The sequence below is a fragment of the Equus quagga genome, chromosome 15 (genome assembly GCF_021613505.1).
Source record: "Equus quagga isolate Etosha38 chromosome 15, UCLA_HA_Equagga_1.0, whole genome shotgun sequence".
NCBI classification, from domain to species: domain Eukaryota; kingdom Metazoa; phylum Chordata; class Mammalia; order Perissodactyla; family Equidae; genus Equus; species Equus quagga.
In genome coordinates this window covers 41,388,508-41,412,525 of record NC_060281.1, presented here as the reverse complement: position 1 = coordinate 41,412,525, position 24,018 = coordinate 41,388,508, and the positions used below count along the sequence as shown (strand labels likewise).

Here is a 24,018-nt window from a genome sequence, read left to right as displayed (position 1 = left end):
ATGGGAAATATATATTTGGACTTTATCCCTGGTTCCTGGCACAGAGCTCCTAAAAGCCTTGGAATGTCCTGAATGAGGAGGGTGATAGGAGGATTGTTTTGTTCTAACAAGGCAATTCCTGACAGGCACCTTGATAGCTTCAGGATGGGGGCTGGTTGCCAGAAAGACCAAGCCTTGATTAAAAGTTTGGAATGGGTCGGGGGGGGGGGGGGGGGGGATGGAGATTGAGTTAATCATCAATGGCCAGTGATTTAATCAATCGTGCTTACCTAATGAAACCTCCATAAAAACCCCTAAACGACCTAAATGACAGGAGCTTCCAGGATGGTGAACACACGGAGGTGCTGGGAGGGTGGCACTGGGAGAGGGCATGGCAGCTCCCTGTCCCTCCCCCCTACCTTGCCCTGTGCCTCTCTTCCATATGGCTGTTCCTGAGTTATATTCTCTATAATAAACCTGCAATAACAAGTAAAGCACTTTCCTGAGTTCTGTGAGTTGTTTTGGCAAATTATCAAACCTGCAGGGGAGGGAGCAGGTTGTTGAAACCCCCAAATTTGTAGTCAAGCTGAACAGAATTGCAGGTAACCTGAGGACCCAATACTTGTGATTGGCATCTGAAATGAAGGGAATATTGTGGACTGAGCCCTTAAACCTATGGAGTCTGATGCTAACTCCAGGCTGTTAGTGTCAGAACTGAACAGAATTGTCGGACACCTAGTTGATGCTGGAGAATTGGCAAAGTGGTGTTGCAAAAGACATCACATATTTGGTATCAGGAAAAAAAAACCCTCATGCTGGTACTGTTCTATTTCTTGATGTGGCTGCTGCTTACATGTCTACTCAATCTGTGAAGATTCATCAGGAGTGTCTACTTATGGGGCCAGCCCTGTGGCTGAGTGGTTAAGTTTGCATGCTCTGCTTCTGAGGCCCAGAGTTTGCTGGTTCGGATCCTGAATGCAGACATGGCACCATTCATCAGGCCATGCTGAGGTGGCATCCCACATAGCACAACCAGAGGCACTCAAATCTAGAATATACAACTATATTGGGAGGCTTTGGGGGGAAGAAGAAGAAGGGGAAAAAAAAAGAAGATTGGCAACAGAGGTTAGCTCAGGTGCCAATCTTCAAAAAAAAAGTATTAAAAAAAGATTGTCTACTTATGATTGAAGCATATGTATGTTCTGTATGTTGTGTTATATGTCAGCAAAAAGTTCATTGTATGTGTGTGTGTAGCCACTCGCCCTTCTGGCAGATAGTTGGATGCTCTGGTAAAGAGAAGAATCTCCAAAAATTCAGATAGTTCTGCTAATTAGAGTCTAAAAGAATAGAGCACAAGAAAAAACTAAGCAGAGGAGAATGAGTGGCCTGAGTCTGTGTGTGAACAGGAGAGGCATTAGGTTCATCAGGAAGCTGAGGATCGAGCCTTGGTAAAATTTTGTGTGAGGAGGCCATGATTTAAAGTTATCCCTCATCACTTAATGTGAGAAATTAGAAATGTAAATAATCTTTAATCCAAAGTGGCTTTTAAATCCTCTAATAATGGAAAATCCAATATCACGTAGACAGCACTATACGAAGAATAATTTCACATTATAAATCAAGGAAAATTCATCAACTCCGTTTGGTTTTAATAGCCTCCATTTTTTAGTCATATCTTCTTAAGGCTGTTATCTTGGCAGCACAGTGCACCAACTCAGGAGCCATTCAAACATGATGATTTCTTTACTAAATTATAACAAGATTAATTTTTCAGTTTTCCCCACGTAGAGCCATGTTTTGCACCTCAGCTTTAATATTGCTTTCTTAAGTCAAGAAGCAGTTTTTTTCTCTAACCTATTACTTTTCCTTGAATTTGAATAAAATGCCTCTACTCCCATGGATAGATATCCACTTTGCCTCAACACGGTGGCAGGCAGAGGCCCTGTTAATCTCTATGCCACTGGGAGACATTTAATTGGCAAATCTGATTTAATCACGCTAATGTTGATTAAGAAATATGTCTATAAATAACTGCAATGCCTAAATTCAAATAAAAGCACAGCAAAAAATCATACTTCAGAAAAATTCAGTGATTCTCTCATTGAACTTTACAGAAAGCCTAGTACATGTTAGAAACTGAGTCAGACGATGGGCTCACAAAGATGAATAAGGTAATAATAACGAGGAGTCTTGGCTCTCAAATTGTTTGTGGGCCAGTGGAGGAGAAGGAGATGAGAACAAACGGTTCTATTACAATGTAATACACGCTATTGTAAAGTCGTGTGCCGCTGTGGAGGCAGAAAGAGAAAAAGCTAGACTCTGGGAGTGTGGGGACAGATTTTACAGAGGAAACGATGCCACAGTGAGTCTTAAAGAGAGTAAAGTTGATGGGAACTGGGAGGGCATTCGAGGCACATGCGAAGGGGCTTGGAAAAGGCTCACGCAATCAAGAAACTCTACAAAGTTCTGTATGCCCAGTGTGCGCGGAGCAGGCTCGTGGAAGATGAAGTTGGAAAGAAAGACCATGAACGTGAGAAGCTTCTGAAGGAATTTCATTAGAAGAGGTTTGAGTTTTGAGGGCATCACTGGTAGAGTTGTGAAGGACAGACTGGGAGGGAGCTCAGGAGACCATCTAAAAGGCTGCAGTAGTCTGTGTGAAAAAAGAGCTTAAATCAGGAATGGCAGGAGTGCCAGATTCTACAGACTCAGAGAAAGTAAACATCACTGCAAATTAGCCTTGATTGGACGTGGAGAATGAAGAACTTGGAAAAGTCTAGGCAGATTGGGAGTTAAGATTAAAAAGGTGGGAGGGGTGACGGACGTAGAGGGGATTGGAAAGGAATGAGGCAGGGACTGTTCATGTCCTGAATTATCACTGCAGGCTGACGGAAACTATAAACTCTTCCTCTGACCCCTGCCCACCAACAGGGATCACTCCCGGGGTTCCTAGCTTGGTGGTACCCTGAGATATGGAATATGTGAGGGAAACTAAGTATATAGTGGCAATTCAGGGCTTGTAATATTTTATGTAGGGTGCCTGTGAGAAATAAAGGTAGAAATTTCAAGTAGTCAGAAATATGGGCCTTAATCTAAGAACAGTGGTTGAGCCTGGAAACAAATTCCAGTGTCATGTCTACAAAGAGGTTGTTGAGAGTGTGTCAAGGGACTTTTAATGAGGGACACACAATAATGAAAAATGAAAGTCTATTAGCCACTTTAAGGAAAATTCACAATTTTTTGTTGTTTTTACAGACAATAGTGTAAACAGCAATGTTCGCTGTCACTATTATGATTTTTAAGAAGAGTTCACAGCAACTTTTGAGCTAATCCGAGAAACACTATAAAAATAATATGACAAGATTAAGCCATCAGAGAAAACCCACCATCACTGCCAAAAAAAAAAAAAAATTACAGCAATTGTCTATTGTCCAATAAACAAATTTCTGAACAATCTCTCCCCCCCGTTCATATCAAATTAAATTACTATTCTAATTTGGAGGATTAATTAACATTTAACTACTCTGGGTTTAAAATGCTTTAGAGATTTAAATGATGAACTCAGGCCTGGTTTTCCTTTTTTTCCTCCCCCACAAATTCTATGCCCAGAACTTTCTCTCTCAAATAAACATCAATTTCCAATCTCAGCAGTCAGATTTAACCTCTCGCTCCTGCTCTCAAAGCCTTTCATATGTGCTCTGTTCTGCTACTTGCCAGATCCTAGCTTGACCTAGAAGCACTTTTCAGCATCCAACTCAACTCTAATCTTTACGAGAAGGAAACCATGTTTTTTCCCGTACTTATGCCTCTCCTTCAAGGAGTTTACCATGCAAACAACGAAATGTGGTTGAGCAAGGTGGAGTAGGAAATTAATTTAGGAAATCACCGAAGTGAAAGAGAATGAATGCTTAAGCTTATTTTTATTTTTTTTCAACTTTATTTAAAGAAATGATTTTGTCTGTCCAGCTGACCTTTTTCTTCTTTCTCCTTCTACTCCTTTCTGATCTTACACATCTTTTTTAACTACTTTATCATTCTTCAAAGACTTCTTCAGCTTTCGGCTTCAGGCTGGCTTGGCAACTCAGTCTTGGAAGGGAGAAGGAGGGAAGCAGTAAGAAGGCAGGCACGAGGGAAACACGAATTAGTAACGGGTACCCTCCCCTCCAGCTCCAGGCTAATTCCAGGTACTCAAGTTCCTCATTTCTGGCTTGGAGACCAGTCCAAAACTATTCATATCTCCTTACATAGATACTGCTATCGGCCAATAGCCTCTTTAGGCACTTTCTACTTTATAAAAGTGTTTTCTCATTCATTTTATTAATATTCCATTATTATAAAAATGCTAAATAACCATAATCATGCTTCTAAATTATAACCTCAGGGTGGACCTGGGAATAAAGTCTAAAGAGGATTTGATTATTCTCCCAACTAATTTCTAAAAATTAAACAAGAAACCTGCCTCACAAATGAAAAACTGCCTTATATCCCACTATTTACTAAAGAAACTTTTTGTTCCTTTGTCCCTTCTGTCTGAGGCTTGCTCAGAAAATAAAAATTCCTAAGGGGTGAACTCATCCATCTAAAAGTTATCAAGCGCTGAAGTAATTAGATCTGGAACTCTGTTTTAGTTACCAAACTTTACCAAATTGAAAATGTAAGAAATCTCAAACATGCTAGGACGGTAAGCACCAGAGAAAATATGGAGATCATTTGTCCATCCCAGTGCTGCTAGTTCCTTTTAAGTTTTTGTCCTGAGTGGCTACTTATCTCGCCTCCCAGAACAATGACAGCCCACACCACTCATTCCAAAATTAGATGGAATTATTGAGAACTTTGGCACCAGTGAGGGGTAAATGATAGTGTTCTTTTATTTAATTAAGAAAAACAGCCATTACACCCTTTTTGCTCCTAAAACATGCTTGGGCCAGTCTGACTTGGGAACTGTCTATTCTTTCAATTGGATCTTTTTGGTGGCTTTATAGATATAGAGGAATAGTCATTCATTTTCAGATTGCAAAATTTTCACTGCATACAAAAAACAATTTTAGAATTCTGAACTATCAGTTTCTTCAAATCTCTCATTAAGTACAGTTTAAATCAATTTTCTTGCTATCATTTTTTGGCGTTCAATTACTTGACAGAGTGACTGTGCCTCTGTTTTCGATCTGAGATGTCAATGCTTTTTGTACTTTTACTGGTGCTCTGCACACACGTTCATAACCACACTAGGAACAACATATGGAAGGTGCTGCACTGACAGGACATAGGGTTTCATGCCTTGTGTTTGGTCTTAGCTTTATATAAAATATACACAGAATCTCTCCAACACGTTCAGGCAACAGACAACTAGAAAGTCTGATTAAGGCCCCTGTAATCATGGGGAAAACTGAAACTTGGCAGCAAAGGACCTTGGTTCACACGCTATGGTATCTTGGATATAAACAACTATCATTTATTAAACGCCCTCTGGCTTACTGCTGCAAGATACTAAACCTTTCTGCACTTTAGTCTTCAGATCTGTAAAATGGAAATTATTATTTCCATTTATGAATAATACCTACCCCTCCATATTTGTTCCATAAAACAATGGAGATAGAGGAATAAGTGCCATACACATGTTTCTCATTTCTACCTCTTCACATCCTCTTCCTGTACTTGCTCCTTAAGAGTCAGGGTTGCCCCTTCTCTTCTAAGTCTATGGCTCCTCCCTAGGGCATCTTCTCCTTCACCTTGGATTCAACTCTCACCTATTAGATGACAACCCCCAATCTACAACTGCAAGGGGAGTCTTTCATGCCAGCTGATCCATGTGCACCTCCACTGGATGCCATATAAGTCCCTTTAATTCAATATGTACAGTCTTTCTCTCCTCCTGTGCACCCTCCCTTAAAGTTAGTGACACCAATCATCTCCCTGGTTACCCAGGCCAAAATACTTAGTGTCCCCTCGCATCCCACTTACTCTCTCTCACCTTCCCATATGATCTTAGGTCATAGTCATTCTACCTCCTCTATATTTCTCAAATCTGTCATTTCCTCTCTGTCCCACTGTCTGAGACTATCAAATCCATCATCGTCCCTCTCCTTGTCTACAGCAGGCCTTCTGGGTTTCCATACCTCCAGGAAATCCTCCTCTACTGCCCTGACCACATCCTCATAGCCTACCCAGAGGTCTGTTGCAGCTTCGATGGACAGTTTCCATATACTTCCAGGCCTTCCCATCTCAAGTTTCTGAGTCTCTGCTGAGGCCATTTTCTGGCCACAGAAGCCTGTTCAGCCTGAGTGTGGAACAAGCCAGAGAACCAGGGAGTTAATGTTCCAAGAACAACCCTCTACCAATGAAGGAGAGGAACCGGAGGACAGATACCCCAGTTTCCTCACCCCTGCATGGGACAACTCTGAGGTGTGTTTCATACACTCAGAGGGTTCCAGCAGGACTGAGCTCCAGTCGCCCACAGGGGATACTATTTCATAATACCTCCCGTATTAGCTTTCCTCCTTTCCATGTCTTACCTGCCCCTGCTTTCTGGAATCACCTTCCAAATGAACTGCTTATACCCAAGTGCTTTTCTCAGATCCTCACCTATTAAGCAAAGTTTTGGGGAAACCCAAATTAAGATAAACAGCAATGAGAATGGCATCAGATTTCTTAACAGCAACAATGAAAGTAAAAAGGCAGTGAAGTAATGCATTCAAAATTCTGAATGAAAAGTATTTCCAACCATGAATTCAATGTCTATACAAAATAAAAACTAAATGTGAGAGTATGATGAAGACATTTTCAGACATGCTAAATGTGACATTGTGATATAGGAAGAAATATATTTTGGCCTTGCCCAGGGTTCTTGGCACACAGCTCCTAAAACCTTTGTAACCTCCTAAGTGATAAAGAGGAACGGGAGTATCTTTTGTTATAATATTTGGTCTTTTATCCTCAAACAACTGAAATAACTCCAGTTCCTGAAATAGCTCCAGAGCTAAGGTGAGAAGAGTGTCTTATTATTCATAACGAGCCCTTTCAATCACATCTTAGTTTATGCTAATGAGGTGACTTTTAGAAAGCTTATAAGGATAGGGAGCTGGTTGTCAGGGGACCCAACCATGTGATTAGAGGACTGGAACTTTTGGTCCCACCCCTAACCCCACCTCTGGGGAGGGGAGAGGGGCTGGAGAGGTTGAGTTAATCAATAATGGCCAATGATTAACAATGAGTTAATCACCACACCTACATAATGAAATATAATGAAACTTCTATTAGAAAAACCCTATAGGGCTTTGGAGAGCTTCCAGGTTGGTGAACACACAGACGTGCTGGAAGGGCACGGAAGCTCCACATCCCTTCCCCCACACCTTGCCCTATGCATCTCTTCCATCCGGCTGCTGTAATAAACATTATACATTATGAACATCATTATAATAAACCAGTAATCTAGTAAGTAAACTATTTTCCTGAGTTCTATGAGCTGCTCCAGCAAATTATCGAACTCAAGGAGGGGTCATGGGAACCTCCAATTTATACTGGTCAGTCAGAAGCACAGGAAACAACCTGGACTTGAGACTGGCATCTCAAATGTGTGTGGTAGTGGAGGAGTGGGGGGCAGCCTTGTGAGACTGAGCCCTTAACCTGTGGGGTCTTCACTAATCCCAGGTAGACAGTGTCAGAGTTGAATTAAATTGTAGGACATCCAGCTGTTGTCCGCAAAAATTGGAGAATTGCTTGGTGTGGGGAAAACACTCACACATTTGGCGTCAGAAGAGTTCTGGGAAGTACTGAGAGTAGAGTGGTGAATAGAGTAGGGAAACAGGGAGAGACTCTTTTCACTGGGTCTCAAAACCCAATGACCATCTAACTACCCATTCCTAGGAAACTACTGGAGCATATGTTCTGCCAAAATGGAGTGAACCAAGAAACAGTAGACATAAGCCCCTGGAACTGAGATCTACACAGACGAGAAGCAAAAGGAATTCCCAGAACAAGGGTGGAGAGAAATCTAAGACAGCATACACACTGCAGGCCTAGAAGGCAACCTCCGCAGACAGGAACCAGGGAAGTGAGGGCCCCACCCAGGAGTGTTTCAAGAAAAAAATAAACAAAACTGACAAGCTACCCAGTGAGTTCTGCTCTATATATTTTATAAAGCAGCACCATCAACAGCCCTCAGCCCCTGTACCTCAAGACTGCCTAGAGAAAGGAGGCCAATTATTGTGGTGGTTTTTAGAAAGAGCTTAATTTGGCCAATACCTAAGCATAACAGAACTCTTTGCGAAATGCTGTTCTGTGAAATGCTGTCCAGAATTTAAAACTTCACAATTCAAATTGTGCATATGTCTGTCTGCCAATGGCTGAGTGGTCTCTCTCTATAAATGCAACTTAGAGGAACACAACGTGTTGACTAAGATGGTGTGAGAGTAACAGCAGGGTACATAGATGTGTGTATCATGTGTGTGTTATTTAAAAGGGTAGAGGAGGCCTACTCAGTAGAAGGGGTAACTGACCCAAGGCAGGGGTCCTGGGAGAAGAGAGTTTTCCTCACCTTGACCCTGGATCCGCCATCTTATTCAGTGAGGCTATTATACTGTCCCTCCCACTGCCATGAAATCTCATTAAATTCTTTTATAACCAGTAAGGGAATCAAATACAGTGAGGCAGGGTACAAAACAAAACATGGCCTTGCCTCTTGCCTCTATAATTCTTCAATCTCTCTGAACATGAGGGCTTTTAAAAGCATGCTGTCAATTCTGTTTTTCCCATCACTAATAAACACGATTATTGGCCATTCATGCCATCGTGAATTCATATACTGTTTGTTGATCAATAGGCCTCAAGAGCATAGGATCCCCGGTTTCACTGCCTGGATTTGAGTTCCTATAGGCCCAGAAAGCAACCTACAACAGGCAGAAATGTGTGTCTGAGCCTCCATTATTGGCTGCTCATTTGAGTATATGCAGACTTCTTAACCCTTCAGCACTTTAGTTTCTTTATTAGTAAAGTGAGGATGATGATAATAATAATGATACCTACGTCATAGGACTGATACGAAGATTAATGAGATTCTATACCTAAAGTGCTCAGTCTAGTCCCTGCACATGGTAAACATCCAGAAAATCTGAGCTGTTCATGTCAGCTATTGATCTGATGTGAACCACACAAAAAGGTGTCTCATTTAATTTTCATCCGAAATTCCCCATGCTGTTCAACCATCAAGAAAGCGGTAATGTGTGGAAACACTGCTTATTTGAGCATCCCAGTGCTTCTCAAATCGTGGTTTAGACAACAGTGCTCCAAAGACAACAGGGATCCAAAGTCTGAAGAAGCATGGACTATTTCCATAGGAAAGGCTCTGAGAAATCCTGTAGTCAAGAAAATGGCTTAACTTTGTATAATTCAATATTTCCTAAATTTATGATTGAGCATGGAACTCTTGTTACAAGAAACATCCATTAAGAACTCATAAAACTACTGCTCCACAGAACCCACTTCAGGAAATGACAAGCTGGTCCCTGGGTAAGAGGTCCACCCTAAGATCATCCAGGAGCTCTATGGGATCCCAAGGGGCCATGAAGCAGGGCAGGGCGCTGGGCTGACAGCCCAGGCCTGAGGAGTTGTCCTCAATGATTCGGGTGAAGGCTTCCTGTTTCTTCCTATGACACAAGTACCCCCCATAAAACGACTCTCCCTCTGTGTTGGCACCTTTACCATTATGTAAAACAAAGCCTGGGAGAAAGCCAGCTCTGATCAGTCCAAAGGTGACAGACACGTGCTCTTAACACACACAGGGGCACAGCTTTGCCGACCTCCTGGGAAAAGTGGTTTTGATTATGGCATTTTCAAGGAAATGAAACCTTGCCCAATTTCACAGGAGCAATTTGGTATTATCATCCAATTATATAAAATAAGAATAAATGGATAACTTCAAACCTACAAAGTTCAAAAGTACTTTATAGATATTTTCTCTTTATCTTGATCCCCATTGTGATAGCATGCTGCACAATGATTTGCAATAAAGATTATCACTTTGAAAACAACTTAGAGTAACAGAGAAGAATAAAAACAGAGTTCATATATAAAATAGGCCACAGTCTACAAAGAAATTCCCAGCATATTACATGAGTGTATGAAATATCCCTCCCCAACCTCGTTGTACCAAGTAGTATTTCATAATTGTTCGGACACCATACTAAATACATCTAAGTACATACGGCCTTGTTCTCGGGTACTGTGCTGCTGCTTTCCACACGGACAAAACTGATACAGCAATCTAGGAGATGACCTAATACCAAGAGGAGAAGATGTCAGTGCTTACAACACAAACACATTCTGGTATTTACAAGTGGTGAATAGTCTGGTCATTGAAATGGAGAAGGAAATTGCTTCTACTTCATCATGGAAAATTTCTTGATAAATATATAATTGTGACTACTGGAAGGAAACATGTCATTGATAAGTAATTAGCCCAAAAGAGAGAAAATGGGGATGCCCTGGTGAGTAGCAAAGTGTGTGGTACATAGTAATAGCTCAATAAATGTTTACGGAGGAAATGAAAGGAGTATTCTTGGAAAGGCAGTGGAGTTCATAAGTCTAAAGATTCATGAAACATGGGGAAGGAAATTCAGATGCAGAGAAGGGCTTAGGTTACAAAAGTTTAAATCCTAGGATGTTTAAGTAACTGTAAAAAAAATTTGGATTTGGCCATTTGATAAATAAACTGGAGATCAACCTCAAAAATATCCATCTTCTTCAAGGTTCTCACATTCTGAAAATGTGAGTCTGAATGCTGAAGATTTAGACCCAGGCCCGGCCTGGTATGTGCCAGAGGAGAGAAGACCCATTATTACACCACGTTGCTGAAGAGGAAAATCTCCTTGTTAGTAACAACTAACTAACTCTTACCACCTACAAAATACAAAGAGCTCAAATCAGCCATCCTCACTTACAAAGAGAATATGAAACACTGAAGCATAGAAGAGGAGAAAAACGAGAACTCAAAATCTCTCAGATAAGCTTCCGGGTCAACTGTGATACATCAACACTCTGACCCCTAAAGGAAAGGAAGTCAAAACACATACACAGGAAAACCTCCCTCACTCCTCGCCTGGACTCACGGGCATCAGCGCCCTACCAAAAACCACACGAGAATGTCCACCTTTTAGGCAGCTCTGTGTCAGCGTGGCAATTTCCAGAAACCACCAGCCATTGATATTCCCTTCACCCTGGGAAAACTGGCTTCTCTTCGTTTTCCCTCATTTGTAAAACTAGGAAAATGCTATTATCTAATTCTGAGGATCTGTAGACGAAGCTTATAAAATATCAGATTAAAATCCACAATTGAGATTTGGGATCAGAATTGTACCATTACTCATTGTTTGGAATTTGTAGCCCTTAATTTCAATTGCCACCACAAATGTAGGCATAACGGACCTACACAAACACACACCCACTCACACACACACTCAACAAACACTGAGTGCTACTCTGAGCAGGACACTCTGCTGGGTGCTTATCTGTGTCTCACAGGTGAATGATGGCAGAGGAGCCACTGATACTCTAACAGACCAGGCCCCCATCCTCAGTCAGCCACCACAGGACTGGCCGAAGGAAGAGGAAGTTGGGGAGGGAGGAAGGTAAAATCCCCTGGCTACTTCTTCCTCCTCCCTCCACCCTGTCACCCTGTCATCAGCATCTCACAGTCTTTCCTTTTGTCAGACCCCTCCCTAACCACTTCAATCTGGGCCCTACCTCAGATCCCATGATGAAGTGCCCAGCCAGGGTAACTCAGTTTTTCTGAGAGGCAGATCTTGTTCGGAAAAGCAGATGAATCACACTTCAGTCTTTGGTGTGCCAGAAACTCATCATTGGTACGGATCCATGTTTTCTCTATAGCAAGCTACAGAAAAGTTGAGAGCTAACTTTGGAGGCAACAGAATCAAGGAAATGCTGTGAAATTTGTCAGAGTCCATGATGGGCCAAGAAGGAAAGAGGACCTGCTGAGAAGTGATGGGTAGCATCTATGAAAAGGGAGGTTGGCAAGCCTAAGCTAGGGGAAGAATGAAGATGAGACAATCCCAACAGCATCCTCTTGCAGAGGATTAACTAACAAAAGAAGCTCGGCCCAGATCTCAGTGTCCCTCTCCTGTAAGTTCAGGTCTGGCCCCTCCACCTTTGCATCCCTCCTCAGACCCACACCCACTTGGATCCCTAGCCTCCAGGCTCTGGCCTACACCAGTAATTTGACCTAGGGCAGTTCTGCACCCCTCGGTCAGCAGGGTAACATGAGCTTCTGGCATTCTGAAATGGACCTTCCAGTTGACTTTCCCACTAGAAACATTATTGCACGCTGCGACTACCTTACACGGCATTATGAGAACAGGGCAAGAATTAAGATGCTTTATGGGTTATACAGAACTTTATCGGTTACTTGAATGGAAAATGTGATGTGAGTAACAAAACGCCTACTTAAAACAAATGTCTGGAATAAAATCTCCCAAAGGTTTAGAAATATCTATAGAACTCAACAACTCACAAACTTCTTCTTTTGGAAACAAAAAAGTATCTTCACACCGCAAGCTTGGGCTGCGTAAAAAAATAGCCCCCAAAAGAAGTTTACCGCTGAAGCTGCAACCCCATATCAGCTGTAAAAGAATGCTTTTCTCACAGTGCTTCTCCATCCAGTGGACAAAGTGTGTAAGAGGGCAGGATATGAAAAGCATCTTCTCTAAAAAGGGCTAGCATCTTACTCCTCTCAAACAGAGATACACATTTTACTGGCATTCACCCAGTCTCTAATTTTTCAGTCCCTCAGCAGTAAAGTGAACAGCAAAGCATAAATTCCTAAACTAATTTTTATTAATAAAATTTGAATACCACAATAAAGCGTCAAGAAATTACTAAAACCACTTGCTGTACTAGAAGTTTGTTGTACAATATGTCATTCCAACAAAGGTCATGGAGACATGGAAAAATGCTTATTTTACAAATTTTTATCATACTAGTACTTGACGTAGTAAAATTTGACCCCAATACACACTGCCATTGAGATGGGAAGCTATGATCAACAAAGGAATAGAAAACCTGCATTTCCCTGTACAGGGTGAGTGTGGTGGTGATAGACACCAACAAATCATCAATCTTACCTTAGCTTATTAGACAAAACCAGCACTCTGCTTTGTGAAGCCATCCTGGTGCCTTCTTATATATGTCCTTCTGGTACACGATGCCCCGTAGAGGGTGAGACTCAGGAGTGCACATGCGGAAAGTGTTCTTCCTGTTTTATCTTCAGAGTTTCTTGTGACTGGGAACCATGCAAGTGCCTGAGCTGGTTCATCAGCTGAACCCAAGAAGCTCAAGCTTCACTGCCCTGTGATGTGATTCTGAGGATGGAGTGCAGTAATGCTTCATGCTCGGGGCAGCGCAGCAAACCATGTGTGGGTCGTGGCTGTTAGAAAACCCAAGAGCATGACTGCTCAAGGGCAATCACTCAGCAGGGTCGTCACATTCAGACATCCCTTCCCGGCACTGCACCTGCTGCCAATCACTCCTCAGGAGTCTAAACATCACAAGCTCCTTGGGAACTATCACAGAATGATGCTGGGAATAAGCCAGGAACCACATCAAAGATACTAGGCCTTGTGTGTGTGTGTGTGTGTGTGTGTGTGTGTGCATGTGCCCACACGTGCAAACGGAATCACATACTTCAAAAGAAACAAGTCTTGTTTCTGCTTACATTTTAATACTCTGCCTTTAAAAAGTATTTATTGGGGGCCAGCCCCCATGGCATAGTGGTTAAGTCTGGTGTGCTCTGCTTTGGTGGCCCAGGTTCACAGGTTCAGATCCCAGGTGCAGACCTACACCACTCATCAAGCCATGCTGTGGTGGCAACCCATATACGAAATAGAGGAAGACTGGCACAGATGTTAGCTCAGAGCCAATCTTCCTCACCAAAAAAAAGAAAAAGGTATTTATACTTATCAATACCATATAAGCCAGCAACACAGACTAGGCTATTTTCTCTGCAGCCTTTCCAATATTTCTAAGGAGGCTTAAATTCACTATCTTATCTGTGTTCCAAGGGTTCTAAAAACATTAATTTTTTTCATGTAGAAAATATTCAATGAATATAATCAATCCCAAAATACCATTTCAAAACAATCATCATTACTCCTTTACTCATAGTGGAGAGTGCAGCTAGTTAACAGCCTCTCAAGGCACCGCAACTCAAGTGGAAAGTGTAACAGAAACACACACTGGCCAGTTAAGCTGGTATTTAAATGCAACACTAAAAATGCATTTCACACCCAACTTCATCAATCACCAACCAATCTCACTTTGCATCTTGGCTACCAAAAGAAAACGGGATTTGTTGCCCTGAAGAAATATGTCACTGCTCTGCTTGAATTATTAGGCTTTACTATTATAGAGAAAAACTTGGGAAAAAAAAAAAAAAAGAAAAGAAAAAGAAACAAAATTAGACCCAGGTTGCCACCTACAGACTGATAGCAGCACTGCTCATTCACACAGCATTAGATATCAGAATATCAGCAGTAAAAAAAGGACAAAATGTATGACTACAATCTTAATTATTTAAAAAAATCAAGATAGCCTACGAAGTCTCTTTTTCCTAATTAACAGGAGAACAGTATATAAGTAAAGAACACTGGATCAAAATTTTGCACAATTTAATATGCTATAAAATGATTATAGATACTTATCCTAACTCTAAAATTTAACACTTTGAAATGAAATTGAACAAATTAATTCCAAATTATAATATTTTAAGTAGAAAAAACTGTTTCATCTCGAAAACCAAATTCTTGTGTTTTTTGATTCAATATTTGTATATATTGTGAAATGACCACCATGATAAGTCTAGTTAGCATCTGTCCCCATACATAGTTACAAAATCTTTTTTTTTTAAAGATTGGCCCTGAGCTAACACCTGTTGCCAATCTTTTTTTTTCTTCTTCTCCCCAAAGCCCCCCAGTACTTAATTGTATATCCTAGTTGTACGTCCTCCTAGTTCTTCTATGTGGGACGCCACCTCAGCACGGCTTGATGGGTGCTGCTAGGTCCACACCCGGGATCTGAACCAGAGAAAACCCGGACCACTGAAGCAGAGTGTGCGAACTTAACCACTCGGCCACAGGGCCGGCACCCAAAAACTTTTTTTCTAGAGATGAGAACTTTTAAGATCTACTCTCTTAGCAACTTTCAAATATGCAATACAATGTTAAACTCTTGCATTTTTTAGTCCTTATCTTGACTCACCACACACCTTCCCTTTCATTTTGCTTCAAGTCCTCATTGCTTTTACCTTTCTAAAGAACAAGAGCCCTCTTGAGACACGAATATCCAAAAGCACACACTTGGTTCTAATTACTAAAACAGATGATATTAAAACAAAAAGCAACTGCAATAATAAATGAATATGAAGGCTGAATTAAGAAGTGAAAAAAAGAGAGGAAGAGAGACTGTTTTGATATTATAACTTGGAAATTTCTATAGCCAAAGACATCTGGACGGAGATCTGATAAGTAGAAATAGCTCAATTTTCAAAAATATGGATTTAAGTTAATATCCTTAAATTTATCAAGCGATGATTTAATCTAGGCAACTGCACAAAAGCTCTTTTGGTTTTCCCTGGAAAAACTGTTTTTGAAAGCCAAGATTCATTTTCCAGGTTGTATGTTCTTTCTTTCAAGATAAAAAGATGCAAAATGCTCCATCTTAACTCTCATATGTGCTTCTAGATCAGTGGTATAAGCCTCTTACTGGGAAAACATTTCAGTCCCCAAAACCTTCATTTGAAAGACACCAGCTGTTGTTATCCTATGTAACAAAGAGATCCAGCAGTTAAAAACCTATCATCTGCACGTTATAAAACTATGTTGGAAAATATACACTTAAAAGGGCAATTCTCTAAACCAACTGCAGGATTCTCTAAAGACAAGGAAAGAAAAGCTGAGGGCTTCTACCTTTTCTTAATACTTTTAAAATATGACTTGCTTCAGGGGCCAGCCAGGTGGTGTAGTGGTTAAGTTTGTGCGCTCAGCTTTGGCGGCCTAGGGTTTACAGGTTTGAATCCCAGGCATGGACTGAGGCACCGCTCATCAAGCCATACTGTGGTGGTGTCCCACATACAAAATAAAGGAAGATGGGCAGAGATGTTAGCTCAGGGCCAGACTTCCTCAGGAAAAAAAAAAAGAAATATATATGCATATATATATATTATATACATATATATACATATATATATGACTTGCTTCAGTGTTCAACATGTCGTTGTTATTTTCATCCCCACAAATACAAGTGTTGCTGAAAACTATTTGTGAATTTCTACAAAAGCAAAAATACTGATAATTCAGCTTTCAATAAAGGTTACTTTCCTGGGAAAGAGGAAAATGTCCATACAGCCTCTTGTATTCCCAAGTTTCTACAAATAAGAACCTGAAAAGATAGTGGTTCCCTTTCTTCTGAGGGACAACTACTAAATCTACAGACTTTTAAAAAATATAGTGGAAGGCCAACATCACTCTGATCCCCAAACCTGACAAGGACAACACAAAGAAGGAGAACTACAGGCCAATATCACTGATGAACATAGATGCAAAAATCCTCAACAAAATTTTGGCAAACCGATTACAGCAATACATCAAAAAGATTATACACCATGATCAAGTGGGATTTATACCAGGGACACAGGGATGGTTCAACATCCGCAAGTCAATCAACGTGATACACTACATCAACAAAATGAAAAACAAAAACCACATGATCATCTCAATAGATGCAGAGAAAGCATTCGACAAGATCCAACACCCATTTATGATAAAAACCCTCAGTAAAATGGGTATAGAAGGAAAGTACCTCAACATAATAAAGGCCATATATGATAGACCCACAGCCAACATCATACTCAATGGACAAAAGCTGAAAGCCATCCCTCTGAGGACAGGAACAAGACAAGGGTGCCCACTTTCACCACTCCTATTCAACATAGTACTGGAGGTGCTGGCCAGAGCAATTCGGCAGGAAAAAAAAATAAAAGGAATCCAAATAGGTAACGAAGAAGTAAAACTCACGCTGTTTGCAGACGACATGATCTTATACATAGAAAACCCCAAAGAATCCACAGAAAAACTATTAGAAATAATCAACAACTACAGCAAAGTAGCAGGGTATAAAATTAACGTGCATAAATCAGTAGCATTTCTATACACTAACAATAAACTAACAGAAAAAGAACTCAAGAACTCTATCCCATTCACCATCGCAACGAAAAGAATAAAATACCTTGGGATAAACTTAACCAAGGAAGTGAAGGATCTATACAATGAAAACTACAAGACTTTCTTGAAAGAAATTGACGATGACATAAAGAGATGGAAAGACATTCCTTGCACATGGATTGGAAGAATAAACATAGTTAAAATGTCCATACTACCTAAAGCAATCTACAGATTCAATGCTATCCCAATCAGAATCCCAAGAACATTCTTCACAGAAATTGAACAAACAATCCTAAAATTCATATGGGGCAACAAAAGACCACGAATTGCTAAAGCAATCTTGAGCAAGAAAAACAAAGCCGGCGGAATCACAATCCCCGATTTCAAAACATACTACAAAGCTACAGTGATCAAAACAGCATGGTACTGGTACAAAAACAGGTCCACAGATCAATGGAACAGAATTGAAAGCCCAGAGATAAAACCACACATCTATGGACAGCTAATCTTCGACAAAGGAGCAGAGGGCCTACAATGGAGAAAAGAAAGTCTCTTCAACAAATGGTGCTGGGAAAACTGGACAGCCACATGCAAAAGATTGAAAATCGACCATTCTTTTTCACCACACACCAAAATAAACTCAAAATGGATCAAAGACCTAAAGATTAGGCCTGAGACAATAAGTCTTTTGGAAGAGAATATAGGCAGTACACTCTTTGACATCAGTTTCAAAAGAATCTTTTCGGACACTGTAACTCCTCAGTTGAGGGAAACAATAGAAAGAATAAACAAATGGGACTTCATCAGACTAAAGAGCTTCTTCAAGGCAAGGGAAAACAGAATTGAAACAAAAAAACAGCTCACTAATTGGGAAAAAATATTTACAAGCCACTTATCCGACAAAGGGTTAATCTCCATAATATACAAAGAACTCACACTGCTTAACAACAAAAAAACAAACAACCCGATCAAAAAATGGGCAGAGGACATGAACAGACATTTCTCAAAAGAAGATATGAATATGGCCAATAGACACATGAAAAGATGTTCATCATCGCTAATCATCAGGGAAATGCAAATCAAAACTACACTAAGATATCACCTTACCCCCGTTAGATTGGCAAAAACATCCAAAACCAAGAACGACAAATGTTGGAGAGGTTGTGGAGAAAGAGGAACCCTCATACACTGTTGGTGGGAATGCAAACTGGTACAGCCACTATGGAAAACAGTATGGAGATTTCTCAAAAAGTTAAAAATAGAAATACCCTATGACCCAGCCATCCCATTACTGGGTATCTATCCTAAGAACCTGATATCAGATATCTCAAGAGTCCGTTGCACCCCTATGTTCATCGCAGCATTATTTACAATAGCCAAGACGTGGAACCAGCCTACATGCCCAGAAACTGATGATTGGATAAAGAAGATGTGGTATATATACACAATGGAATACTACTCAGCCATAAAAAAAGACGAAATTGGCCCATTCACAACAATGTGGATGGACCTCGAGGGTATTATGTTAAGCGAAATAAGTCAGTCAGAGAAAGACGAACTCTATATGACTCCACTCATAGGTGGAAATTAGTATATTGAGAAGGAGATCCGATCGGGGGTTACCAGGGAAAAGGGGGGGTGGGGGGAGGGTACGGAGGGGGAAGAGGTGTACCCACAACATGACTAACAAAAATGTACAACTGAAATTTCACAAGCTTGTAATCCATCATAACATTAATAAAAAAAAAAAAAAAAGAAAAATATAGTGGAAGGAGAAGTTGGGATTTTTGTAAGCTAATAAGAGCCTCACAGAAAATAAGCAAACGGTATTTTATAAAAGCTTTTAATAAAAAATGATTCATGAAAAGTTGAAAATGGGTCCTATTTCTTAGTGAGTTTTAAAGTATTACAGAGACTTATCTATTTTGTAACCTCCACCATGCATTCATCAGTGTTTATTAAGCGTCTCATATCCATCAGACCTGTGCCAGTTGTTCGGGATTTAAAAAAGTAGTAATACATAGCCGAGGCCTTGGGGGCTTCACAATCTAGTATCTATTGATTAAAATAAAGCCTCTATTATTTTTAATGCTCAAAGTAGGGCATGTTCTTCCAGGCTAGCTTTTTCCCTTTGGTTCCTGCCATACAATAAGCATTCAATAAACATCTGTTGACTGCATTTCACCCTAGCCTCCTTATTTCATGGTCATGAAAAGGATTGCACAAACTTAAAGATAAGCAAAATTTTTAAGATAAAACTTAACATGAACCCACACTTTGCAGATAGCTAATGAGGCCCCCAAAAGTTAAGTGACTTGCCCAAGGTGAACAGCAGACCTGGGACAAGAATCTAGGACACAACGTCCAGCTAATCTCTATCATTGAAATCTTTGAGGATTTAAATCCTCCTCTACTCTTTCTTCTCTGTAACTGGCTCATTCATTTAGACTGTTCTTTTAACCTAGCCTCACACAGCTTCCTTCTGACTCTTTAACCACGTGTTCAGCGTCTTCTAAACCCTCCCACAAGTCTATGCTGTCTCCACAGCTGTGAAGCCCACATTAGCTGTAATTCTAACGTGACTCTTCACATGGACTTGGAAAAGAGCTGGAGCTCCCAAGCAGAAGATGGAGTTCTGCCTAAGAATCTGAAAGCTTATCCCATCCATTCTCTTCCTAGGTACGCCAGCAGGTCCCCCGCAGGGCATATGACTGGATCCCCAGAGGAAGGAGAAGCAATCACTCCACTGGGCTGTGCCCCAGCCAGCCCTCCCTGCCCACAGCATCACTCCACTCTCATGCGCTCTCCCCACTGAGAACACGCTTGAAATGAAACCAAAAAGAGCCTGTCTTCACACACAAAAAGAGAACTAACATGAATATTCACAATTCTGATTGTATACGTCCTTAGTTCATCATCACACTTTCATCCTGAAATCTCGTACTAATGCAGGCTTTTTAAAAAATTGTTTTATACCAACTCTCAGCTGGTAATGCAAGATAAAACTACATAACTAATTTTGGTGCATATAGTTTATTGGTAAAGTTTTGTGTATGTTTAGTATTCTCTTGGATGTCAGTAAAACATCTTTTCGAGAAAGGTGATCTTGGACTAAACGTAAATCGTAATGAATGTAGACAAGAGTTGTAGACAAATAAGAGAGATGGCTGTCAACAGCACTTGGTAAAAATGTTAATTAAGCAGTGCCAGTAAGAGCACAGGAGGGTAAAATTTACCATTTTTATAAGATCGCCACGAGAAATATTTTATCTCAAAACACACGTCCTCACGGCACAACCTCTAATTACAAATAGAAATTAAACATAAAAAACAGTAGCATCTCATACACGAAAGCCTTTTTGAAAACTCTCATATACGACAATAAGGAGTATCTACTGCGGGCCCAGAAAAACAAATGGATCTAATTAAGAATTAAAATTATATCACAGCCTTAAGAGAATGTTAATCAATAATAACAATAACAACAAACTTACCACTGTTTGGAACTGGTTGTGGTGAGTCCTTTAACTTTACATTTTGTTTCTCTTTCGTGGGTTTTTCTGAATTCACATCATCTTTCTTCCCTTTCCTCTTTGCGGGTTGAGGAGATGAGTTGTCGCTGGATCCAACCGTTGACTTAGACTGGCGATCATTTCCCTAAGCGGCAGAAGATCAGACACTTACTGTTAGCTAATGAACTCCCAAAGTGACTCCTAGGCAATATAAGCCATGAACTAGTGGTAAATAGGTCAGGGATGGCGGATGAGTGTATGTGCTGATTCTGCTACTGTCTATTTTAATACCTACATTAGCTCTTCCTGGCAGCAGAGGAAGGGTCTAGCAGAGGAAGGAGAATAAAAACAATAACTAACAATTGTTGAGTTCTTAATATGTAGCAAGTATCCTATAAAATTATCTCACTCAATCCTCATAACCCTGGGAGACAGGCACTGTTATCACCTCATTGGACAGAGGAGGAACTGAGGCTTGGAGGTGAAGCCTTGCCCAAGGTCACTCAGCCAGCAAACAGCAAAGCAGGACCACTGCATTAACCATCCTCTCCCTCCTGCACGTTTCTGAAGAAGCAGCAGCTATCAGTTGCATGAGGAATGGTGACAGCCCTCAGTTTGATCAGTTAATCTAGAAATACCTCTTAACTAGTTGTGAATGTCTAGGTGTCATCAGTCAAGCAGACACACACCGTGCTTGTAGGAATCCTCCAATATTGACTCATCTGTCGGTGACCAGCATGGTCTCTATGAATCTCACATCCAGAGCAACACAGACACAAGCAGCTCAGGACTACATGCTCCCAACTCCAGCAAGGCAGACTCAGAGTTTCACACCTTCCGTGGTGGCCTGTGGTCCCCACGTGCCTCTGGAAATGAAGATCTTGCATCTGCAAAGTAGCCTTCTCCACATGAAGGGGAGGTTGAGTTTCAGTGGCTCCTGTCACTGGCCCGAGGTTAGCTCCTGGGGAGCCACAGAACAGCCGCTACAGTGGTGGCTCCTGTAAGTGCCCAAGGAACAGCCGTGCTGGGAACTCAGCCACTGCTTGGCCATTGCTACAGCAAGAAACTCCCTCCTAATAAGGCAGCCTTGGCTCTCAGATGCTCAGGTGCTAAACTTACCCGAGTGTGTAAGGTGTGAGGCTGCAGGTAATGGAAAGAATGCAAGTTTGAGAAACTCAAAATACCTGGCTCAGAGCCACTGCTCTGCCACTAACCACCCATGGGACCTTGGACTAACTAACTCCTTCCTTCTTTGAGCCTGTTTCCTCATCAGATGAATGAGGTTAATGTACCTGCCTTTAGGTCTATCATGAGGATGAAATGAGAATGTTCCTAAAGTGACTAGCACGGTGCCTGGCAAGTCATACTTGTTCAATGAGTACAGAGTGCTTTCTCCAAGAGCAGGGAGTTTTCCTCTTCTCTTAAAATTCATATAAACTCCTACCATATTGGGTGCAATCTTTATGCAACATCTGTACTATGCTAAGATCTGAAAATAAACGTAGTAATTAAATAAACAAATCTGCCTAGAAACCTATTATAACCACTCATTTTAAACATTTATATATTCAGTCATCCAGAAGCATTTAAATAGTTTTAGCCATCACCCAATTAAGGATAGAAAAATTCACAGCCTTACAAATGAAGTTATTTATGCTATTTTGTCATAGCCTACAAGAAAATGAATTATGCATAGATTTATTAACAGTATGAAAACTTGTCCAAATCTATAACACTTTTTTGCATAATTTAATTTCCTATTCCAATTGCAATTTAAACATACAGTTTCCATTTAATTATTGCATTAACTGCAGCCAGAGTAGTTGTTTTTTTCTTTCCTTTTTTTTTCAATGATTCTTTCTCGCAAGGCCATAAACTGCCTGGCAGAAGAAATAGATAACGTGATCACAGTGGAGATTCCAAAACCATCAACCTGGTCTCAGACTTCAGTCTATTTTCAACTGAGTCTATACATTCCAAGATTTTAAAACTTTACAAGCCTTGAATGAGAGGAGTAACCCTTCTAGCAAGCCTACTGAAATGTTCAGAGATCCTGTTGAACTTTTGAGAACTAAAATGAAACAATGAAGGAGCAGGATAGGTTTTTACATCTCTCTGGGAAAAGTCTTACAAAAGGGGTCTAACAAGGGAGAAACAGAAACTCCATCCTGGAGTGCCTTGGGGTTCACATAATTCTAAAAACCAACTCTTGTTGAATAAACAGGATGTTCTGATTTACTACACTTCTGATAAGGACACTCAAAAGGATGATTTGGCAGCATCATGAAAGTCTAGTTGATTTCAATAACTCTAGAAGGCATGGCTTCAGTCATTGATGCTCATGCATTCAAATATTGATTCCTGACTAATCACTAGGTACTTTGTAAGGACTAAATGAAACTGAGAGAAAACGAAGAATTTTTTGTAATTAGAAGAGGGGGAATAATTTAAATGCTTTTCTTTTTAAAAAAGAAAACATGCTGATTCATCTAAAATGTTAATAACACAAAATAAATATGTAATAAATTATATACAAATATATAAATAAATTATATAGTATAAATTACATATACTCATATTTATTTACATAGTTAATTATATAACTTACAGATAATATATAAATAAATTCTATCCAGAGAGAGACTGGAGGGAAAGACAGACGAATGGAGGGAAGGATTTTCTTTTCTTTTTTGAGACTTCCACATACGACTTATAACGTGTAGACACTGACGGATAGTCATTGCTATTTGGAGGGCATAGAGAATAGAGGAGTTTTGCCATCTCATACAACTATGCTAGTTGATAAACCAATATTACTGAGCACCTCTCATGTGCTAAATACCCATTAACACAAATATTTACCAAATCTATAGATAGGTATTATTATCACCATTTTACAGATAAAGGAACTAACTTTCTCAAGGTTACCCAAGTCTTTTACCACACTGAAGCTTCCCACTGTCCAAGATACTAGAAATAGCTATTACATAGTATGGTTCCAGAAAAAAAAATCCAGAAGTGACAATTTATGGCTTTATGCCAAAGTGGAAGGAATCAAGAAGCTGCCTAATTTCATAGCATGTCCTGCACAAAAACTAGACCCCATGTGATACTTCAGCCACTTTCCTGCCTTTGGCCTCACACGTATATCAGTATATCTGATGGGAACAGCAAACCTCTGGCTCAAACTAATAAAAAACCAAAGAAAGCCCTTCAATCACCCCTCGCTTTACTGAAATTGGGATTTTTTTAATAGTTCCCTTGGCTCTTTGCAACAAGATCCAATCAACTCGGGTTTCTTTCATTCC

At 40.4% G+C, this 24,018-nt stretch overlaps 1 protein-coding gene across 2 annotated transcripts in view; it reads right to left on the bottom strand.

The window, feature by feature from the left end:
• Positions 1-24,018, bottom strand: part of DCDC2 (doublecortin domain containing 2) — a 177,983-nt gene that overhangs the window by 85,634 nt on the left and 68,331 nt on the right. For both annotated transcript variants that reach the window (XM_046638921.1, XM_046638922.1), the window contains exon 8: positions 20,693-20,855. In XM_046638921.1, the coding sequence (XP_046494877.1) occupies positions 20,693-20,855 (163 nt within the window). The remainder of the gene's footprint in view (positions 1-20,692; positions 20,856-24,018) is intronic.